General features: G+C 44.8%; 1 protein-coding gene across 2 annotated transcripts in view; it reads left to right on the top strand.

Moving 5' to 3' along the window:
* The window catches only part of ehmt1a (euchromatic histone-lysine N-methyltransferase 1a), a 160376-nt gene extending 156609 nt beyond the window's left edge, over window positions 1-3767 (top strand). For both annotated transcript variants that reach the window (XM_084309159.1, XM_084309160.1), the window contains exon 23: window positions 2573-3767. In XM_084309159.1, the coding sequence (XP_084165285.1) occupies window positions 2573-2720 (148 nt within the window). In that variant the 3' untranslated portion in view covers window positions 2721-3767. The remainder of the gene's footprint in view (window positions 1-2572) is intronic.
* The last annotated feature ends 5160 nt before the right edge of the window (window positions 3768-8927 follow it).

The following is an 8927-nucleotide window of genomic DNA, read 5'->3' on the forward strand; positions in this document are numbered from 1 at the left end:
AGGGTGAGATACGGGCAGGGGACCAGATAGGGTGAGAGACGGGCAGGGGACAAGAGAGGCTGAGAGACGGGCAGGGGACCAGATAGGGTGAGAGACGGGCAGGGGACCAGAGAGGGTGAGAGCCGGGCAGGGGACCAGAGAGGGTGAGAGACGGGCAGGGGACCAGATAGGGTGAGAGACGGGCAGGGGACCAGAGAGGGTGAGAGACGGGCAGGGGACCAGAGAGGGTGAGAGACGGGCAGGGGACCAGAGATGGTGAGAGACGGGCAGGGGACCAGAGAGGGTGAGAGACGGGCAGGGGACCAGAGAGGGTGAGAGACGGGCAGGGGACCAGATAGGGTGAGAGACGGGCAGGGGACCAGAGAGGGTGAGTGACGGGCAGGGGACCAGATAGGGTGAGAGACGGGCAGGGGACCAGATAGGGTGAGAGACGGGCAGGGGACCAGATAGGGTGAGTGACGGGCAGGGGACCAGATAGGGTGAGAGACGGGCAGGGGACCAGATAGGGTGAGTGACGGGCAGGGGACCAGATAGGGTGAGAGACGGGCAGCATTTCTTCTGTCCGTTTGTCAGTGTGCCTAAGCAAGCTTCAACGTTTTATTCATCATCTACATTTGACAATACAAGCTTAATATTAAACGTTAAAGATCAATGTAAGCCAGTGTAAAGTAAAGTAAAGATATTGAGCGTAGATTTGTAAAATGTGCAACCCTAGTTTCACCTAGTGGTATGAGACGTATTCTTCGTATGGCTGCGCGTACCGCACCGTGAAGCCCATACCGTAAATTCGCGGGACGAATACCCGTACCGTTACACCCCTACTATACAATATACGGTTTTTACTCTATATCCTTATGCTATACTTGCTATATCTAAACTATACTATACAGAACCACATCGGTTCTTTCCTTAAAGTGACCTTTATTTTCCTCATTCCTTTAAAGTGTCCTTTCCATTTTGTTTAAAGTGACCGTTTGTGTGTGAGCGATTGCAGCATGCGTGTTGTGTGTGTGCTCATGTGTACTTGTGAGTGGAGAGTTCAGTATTCTGATGGCCTGGGGGAAGAAGCTGAGCCGTAGTCTCTCTGTTCTCGTTGCGTGTGTGCGTAGATCAAGCATGGGCTTGGAGATAAACACCACTGTACACACCACTATAAAAAAAAAATAGTCTACCAGAGGAGTTAAAAGAAAGTATTAAATACTGCTCATTTCAAAAGGAAGTACAAACGACGTATTCTTGAGAAGTATGCCGTGGATGGTTAACCATGTGTTTTTGAATCAAATTGATTAAGATTCAAGAGGTTTATTCATCATTAGATTAGATCAATTATTCAAATTCTTTATTGCCGATTGTTATAATGATTACTTTTTTTTTGGGTTGATAACGAAGATCAGCGATACATTTAAGATGATGCACTGGGTCAGGGCATTTACAAGCCTGTAGCTTCAGCCCTAACCTTTTCGGCCAACTTGTAATTTGATTTGTGTTGTTGTTTTTTTGTACATGCTAAATGGCTAGAAATAAACGTCATTCATTCATTGATTCATTCATAAAACAGGAGGTGGTGTTGGTTTGTAATCATATATACAGTATATATATATATATATATATATATATATATATATATATACAGGTGCAGCTCGATGAATTAGAATATTGTGGAAAAGTTATTTTATTTCAGTAATTCAATTCAAAAAGCGAAACTCTCGTAGATTATAGATTCATTACACACAAAGTGAAATATTTCAAGCCTTTATTTGTTTAAATTTTGATGAAGCCCAAAATTCTGTATCACCAATAAAAAATTTAAAATAGATGTATTTTTCTTTTGTATATAGAAATGTCGGCCTTCTGAAAAGTATGTTCATGTATGTTCACTCAGTACTTGGTTGGGGCTCCTTTTGCACAAATGACTGCATCAATACAGCTAAATATATAGACTTTTCCACAGTATTCTAATTTATTGAGCTGCACCTGTATATATATAGCTGCCTCACAGCAAGAAGGTCCAGGGTTCGATTCCCGCTTGGGGACCAGGTTTCCATGATGCCAGGTACCCAGGTGGGGTATCTCCCAGGCCTTTCTGTGTGGAGTTTGCATGTTCTCCCCGTGCTCACAAGGGTTTCCCCCCGATAAGATAAACCCAATGGAAAAACATGCACAACAATAGATCGCTAACGCTGTGGCGTCCTTGACGAAGACGGACAGGAGCACTTTGATTGGTCCCCTGGCGCGGCTCACGTTGACGCATGTCTGCTCCCGGCTGCCCTTGGGGGGGAAGGACGACGGGATGGGTTAATCGCAGAGACGAATCGCATCAGCGATCCTACAGAGACAATGAATGCGTGTGTGTTCCGGTGTGTGTGTGTGTTGAGGATAATTGTATGCCAATTAAAGACCTCTGAGCAGGTCCTGCATTATTATTATTACAACAACTTCACATAATGAAATCTATGTAAATGCTGGTAGGAAGGAATGTAATAGGGTTAAGGAATGTAATAGGGTTGGGGTTAAGGAATGTAATAGATGTATACGACATGATGGCCGCTCTGCTCTTTGTCCTCCGGTCCAGGTTCGACTATGGCGATAACTTTTGGAGGATCAAGAGCAAGTTCTTCAGCTGCCAGTGTGGTTCTTCACAGTGTCGTCACTCGTCTGCCTCCTTCGCCCAGAGTCTGACCACCGTAGCCCAGCAGCCAGCAGCCCAGATAGACGCCTAGCTCACTGACGACGTGATCAGCAACGCCCCCTCCCCCTCCCCCCGAACAGACAACATGCACACCGCAGCCCCGACCCTGTTACAGCCGAGAATAGATATTCACTCTTAAATATGAGCTGTGTGATTATCATCCAATCCAATTTTGTGAAGCAAAAACTCTTGAGCTTGTTGTTAGCCAGCCAGCTGCATATTGCATTGCATTGTATTTGTTTACTAGTGACAAATTAATATTCTACTATTAGGACATGATCGTATTTATTTGTACACTTTAGCAGTTGAAAGTAATATTTGTTTTTGTTTGAACAACTTTTCCCACCATTCTCTCCACTGTCTAGACATCTCTGCCCAAAAAGGAAGTAATAATAATAATAATAATAATAATAATTAATTTTATTTGTATAGCGCTTCTCAAGAACCCGAAGTCGCTGACAGTAGGCAGAAGTAAGAAGTAAACTAACCGGTGCCACCTATACTCGTATAATTATGATTTGATAAAGCCAACATATTGTTTTGTATTCTTCTTTTTATAGAATAGAAATCCTTTATTTATCCAGAGGGAAATTCGGCACTATAAATAAGAACCAAACCAAACCAGCCATAAAGGTGGTTAATTTCTGGTTATTTCTGGATACTCTGTATATGCACCCGATTCAAAGTCTTAGCCGCGTTTTCTTTCAAACTAATCTGGTCGCAGATGTCCGGTTTTGGTACAGATTTTGTCTCTCTTGGGCACAGGTGTAGTAGAGACAGCTCTGCGTAGGAGTGTGCGTTCCCACTAAATGCTTCTACTGAAATAATTAATAATTGGAAAACGATGGAATTGTTATTGGCCAAATCTTCATGGGAAAAAAAACCACTCATCAGCATTGGCTCACAATATGCTATAGGAAAAGTGGTTTGATTGAAACGAGCCAATTGGAGCCTAACCGATGATAAGCATGTGTCCGCCCTGAGGGACACACAGTAGGGTCATGTCATAGTGTAGTTTTAGTCTGTAATGGACACTCATGGTTTAAGTAGAATCTTTCATGAGACCTTTTTTTTTTTTTTTTTTACTACTTCCTCCAATAGCAATAAAATACATTTTTGAAAACATGCTTGTCGTTATTTCCTCATTTGGATGGTCTTGTTGTTGGCCATGTTGAATACACTGCTGCATTTTAGAAGGTAGAAGTGCAATTAAAGGGGCATTTCACCAAAGAAATATGTTTATTTATTTAGCACATAATCTCACACAGTCAAATGTGGGTGGAGGAAGCATTCATTATGTGATGAATGCTAGTTAAAGGGGTACTTCACCAAAAAACGATGTTGATTTATTTTGCACATAATCTGTTTAGAGTTTTTGGATGTGTCTTGGGTTTATATGCATTGTTTTTTTGGCGAAGTGCCCCTTTAACTAGATTTTTTATCACATTATGAATGCTTCCTCCACTCAAAGTACTTGTAGTGCACTATGATGTATCTATTACTAGTATTTAAGCATAATCACGAGGACATAGGTTTTCCCACTTGCTGTGATTGCCCTGAGCTGCACTTCAATAACAAACTATTTGACTGTTATTGCAGATATTTGCACTAGGCAGCCTTCCCTTTCCCACCAGCAAGCAACCCCGCCCAGTTGCATGTACACATGTGCAGCCGACACACACTGCGATATCAAATGAAAGATGGCGAGTTCGTATATCTCTGTCTGTGTACATTATCATCGTTGTTGACGTGATGATGATCGCGTTGGGGGAAAAGAGAAAAAACACACAAAAAGGAGCCCTTTCCTCAACAACTCTTCCTCCTCCCCGGTGCCATGGAGACAGAGACGCACGGTGCGTGTGGAGCCACTGGCTGCGGGCGTCTCCTCCGCATCACGTGGTGTTGGTTCATAAGGAGCGGTGGTCGCTGCTGCTGGAGAGAAAGTGGTTACATTACATTATACTGTACATCCAGCCGGGGATCTAACGGGAGAAGGAGCCAAACCTGCATTTTCTTCCGCTGTTCGAGGGAATTGAGAGACCAAATGTGAAGGCAATCGCGAGAGTTTTTCCTATAACATGGACTATGGGGTGAGGAGGAGGCGACAGAGGAGACTTATTAATAATTAAATCTGCAACGGTAAAGCGGTCGAATATTGTTGGGGGGATCCAAAAAATGATGCGTTAGGTTGTCGCTTCTTGGATCTCGGTTCCAACAAGGCAATGATTTCGCAGCACTACATTTGCCATGCCATCTGTGACTGGTACGAAATGTTATTATTTTTTTTCTTCCCCTTTACAAGTTCTTATGTGTTAAACTGGCTGTCTCTCTCTCCGCTGCCTGCCTGTGTGAAGTGTATACCGTGCCATGGACTTGTAGCGCGCAGTGGCAGCATAACTCATAAGTCACCCCCGCAGGAACATCACCCATGGGGACAATGATGCAACATGGAATTTGGAAATATATAAACTTTCTCCACCGTCTTCAGCACAATTTCCATATCTGGACAATTGAAAACATGGGAAGCAGGAGGAAGGAGATAACAGATGCATGTTGACTGAGGAGGACCTTTTTTCTATACATTTGAATGTTTGAATGTTCTCTTGGACATGATGGTGATGACACACACCCAAAGGAACTCGTGGCTGCAGGGACAACCCGGCGTGTTGTGATGCTTCTTCTCCACCTCGTCGTATCTAGTGTCAGTTTTGATTATTTCTCCTCCTCCAGCAGCGACATCTGTGCTGCTCGTCTACAACCATCATGGCTCGCTTCGAAGGCGAACTGTCCAACCGGAGAGGGGGGATCCGTGCGACGGGCCCCCCGTGCGGCCAGAGGGTCTACAAGCAAACGATGGCCCAAAGAGCCAGGACCATGGCCATATACAACCCCATACCTGTCAAACAGAACTGTCTCACAGTCAACCGGTCTCTGTTCATCTTCAGTGAGGATAATATCATACGGAAATATGCCAAAAAGATTACCGAATGGCCATATCCTTTTACAGTCATGTCCAACAGGCTTATACATTGTAAATGTTGCCCGCACTGGATAATGTTGTCTTATATGTCAGGCGTGTCTATTCTTTTTATTTTAACTGTATAGGCATTGTTGCCTTATGTCGAATTGATAAACAGCTGATCTTCATTATGCTAGTTACTTGTCGGGCAGGACCTGTCAGGGTGGTGTCCCCGGCTGGCGCGCGTCTGTGGTGGTAGCCAGGTAGTGGGCGTGATTGAAATATTTCACATATAACAAGTTTCATAGTTGAGCTATGGCCTATATACACTGCAGATATGAGCACATAGCTTTGTTTTGATGGACCGTATAGTCTGTCTGATATATTACTGAAATGCATTTCCTCCTGTCTTCTCGAACCTGGTGGCTTCCATGAAGCGGACTGCGCTCTCCACTGGGCGCTGTCCAAGGTTCTGAAGCGCTCTCCACTGGGCGCTGTCCAAGGTTCTGAAGCGCTCTCCACTGGGCGCTGTCCAAGGTTCTGAAGCGCTCTCCACTGGGCGCTGTCCAAGGTTCTGAAGCGCTCTCCACTGGGCGCTGTCCAAGGTTCTGAAGCTCTCTCCACTGGGCACTGTCCAAGGTTCTGAAGCGCTCTCCACTGGGCACTGTCCAAGGTTCTGAAGCGCTCTCCACTGGGCGCTGTCCAAGGTTCTGAAGCGCTCTCCACTGGGCGCTGTCCAAGGTTCTGAAGCTCTCTCCACTGGGCACTGTCCAAGGTTCTGAAGCGCTCTCCACTGGGCACTGTCCAAGGTTCTGAAGCGCTCTCCACTGGGCGCTGTCCAAGGTTCTGAAGCGCTCTCCACTGGGCGCTGTCCAAGGTTCTGAAGCGCTCTCCGCTGAGCGCTGTCCAAGGTTCTGAAGCGCTCTCCGCTGGGCGCTGTCCAAGGTTTTGAAGCGCTCTCCGCTGAGTGCTGTCCAAGGTTCTGAAATCACACCAAACTGCGTGCGGCTCCCCAATCAATTGCAAGCTTGCCCGTCGTGTGGGTGTGACATCAAACAAACAGTCGATTGGAATATAAAAATGCAAGTGGGTTTAGCTATAGGCAGTTAGCAGTCATTGTATTGATGTGGTTCCCTGTGTGCATTCAAAGTAGATGCCACCTGTTGAGTTTTGTGTCTTGACTTGGCTGCCACTGTTAGTTGTTGTTGTTGACTGGAATGACGAATTGGACATTATTTGAGGAAAAGTTAAGTATGAAAGACAATTCCTTTGTTAATTGAAAGTGCAAGCAAGGTGTTGTTTTAATGAATCCACATTAAGTTGTGTAATGGGCTCCATCACCTACATAACTGGTTTGTTAGTTCTGAGCAAACATTTATCACACATTGACTTACCGATGCTTTACTAAGCCCCCTACCCTGGTGCAGAGCAATAATGGCAACACTACATCAGTGGTTGGTGTCCATTGACCCGAGTCCTCTCCTGAGAATAGCTACAGTCCAGTGGTTGTCCTGAGGAGGTCGTCTTTGCAGCACACAGCCTCCCTGGGGGGTAGCGCTAATAAACAACATCATTGTTTTGATTGATTGATCGAAAACTTTAATTAACAGATTGCAGAATGGGTACAGTACGGCTCAATACACACAATTGTTAAGGGGATGCAGACCAGAGAAAAACTTTCGTCTTGTTTACATCAGGGTCCCCCATTTTCAATTCACAATGACATTTATGACATTACACAACATATACAGATATACAGATATAAAAATCTAATCTAATCATCTAATCTAATCATGACATTTATGACATACATGACATACAGGTATATAGTACTGTTACATTTGTGACATACAAGTTATGCAAATATACAGTACTGTTAAACAGAGATCCTAACAGTAAATATATACATACGAGGGGGAGGGAACTGTACATTAGGAGGGGGTGGGTGGAAGGGTGGAAGGGCGTTCGGACATTTACGGTAGCCAGTTTCGAATTGCAGCCTCCCGTAGGTGCTCTTTGAGAGTGGTTTTGAAGGTGGGTAGGGATTCACATTATTTTACGGCTGTGGGTAGGGCGTTCCACATTGATGTGGCATAATTGCGAAACGTGTTTAGTCCCTTGTTTGAGCCGAATCTGGGTTGAACATGATTAGTGGCACTCCCTCTTGTACCGAGGACCTACTCTAGAATCTGCAAATCCCCTCATGTATAAATTCTTGAAAAGTGCAGGGTGCTGTACAGTGCAGGGTGCTAAAACGACCCATCTACTGTCCAGGCCAGGGGGCTTCCAGCAGGGCTTTTGTCTGTAACAGTTGCCCGTAAATAACACTCTCCTCTAGATACTTGCTTCTTTCCTCATGGGTTCCCTTTTCCTCGCTGAAATTATGTAATGGTGTGGGGGTGTAACGGTACACAAAAACCACGGTACGGTACGTACCTCGGTTTTGAAGTCACGGTTCGGTACAGGTTTTCGGTACAGTGGGGGGGAAGTTTGGCTTTCCATGTTCCACTCAGGGGTGATGTAGTGTGCAGTAACTAATTGTACTTGTAGGCAGGGTGCGATCCAGGAGGGGAGCTCGGTGAGCTATAGCTCCCCTAGATCAGACATCAGCTCCCTTGGGGGTCTCTAAAGCTCCCCTCGGGGTCTCTAAATTACTGAAAATAAATGCTACTTTTGCCATGCATTTCTAATTTTTCTGTAATTTTCTGTATCATCATCGTGTATAATAATAAACGTATGCTATTTTGGATGTATGATTAATGATTTGCGCACTAATTCACACGTAATATGGCAACATGCATGCTATTCTTGCAATTACCATTCGGAGCGCGGAGGCGCTGCAGCCTGCTGCGACTATTATTAGTATTACAACGCCCGGTGACCGTGCCGGCGCTGCGGTCGGACTCGTATCAGAACACAGGATAGGATTAGATACTGTAGACAGTGTTGGATGATGATCTATCATCTAATTAAATGGATACTTTTTTTTTTATCATGGAATGTGCTGTGCGCGATTATTTGGTTGGCTCACCCAAAGACCATGCTATGGATCGCACACTGCTTGTAGGGCTGTCAACGAATATTCTATATTGAAATGAATAATCGACTTGTAATTTTTTTTTTTTTTTTTTTATAATAATAATTATATTAGATTGTGAAAAAAAACAGCCCCCGGTGGGCGGTCGGTCGTTAGTGGTTAACATACCGTTGTATTCGTTCGGTACACTACACAGCCGTTCGGTACGGTACGGTAACACACTGACACGGTTCGGTACGGAT

Source organism: Notolepis coatsorum (genome assembly GCF_963971535.1).
Source record: "Notolepis coatsorum genome assembly, chromosome: 2".
In the NCBI taxonomy this organism is placed as follows: domain Eukaryota; kingdom Metazoa; phylum Chordata; class Actinopteri; order Aulopiformes; family Paralepididae; genus Notolepis; species Notolepis coatsorum.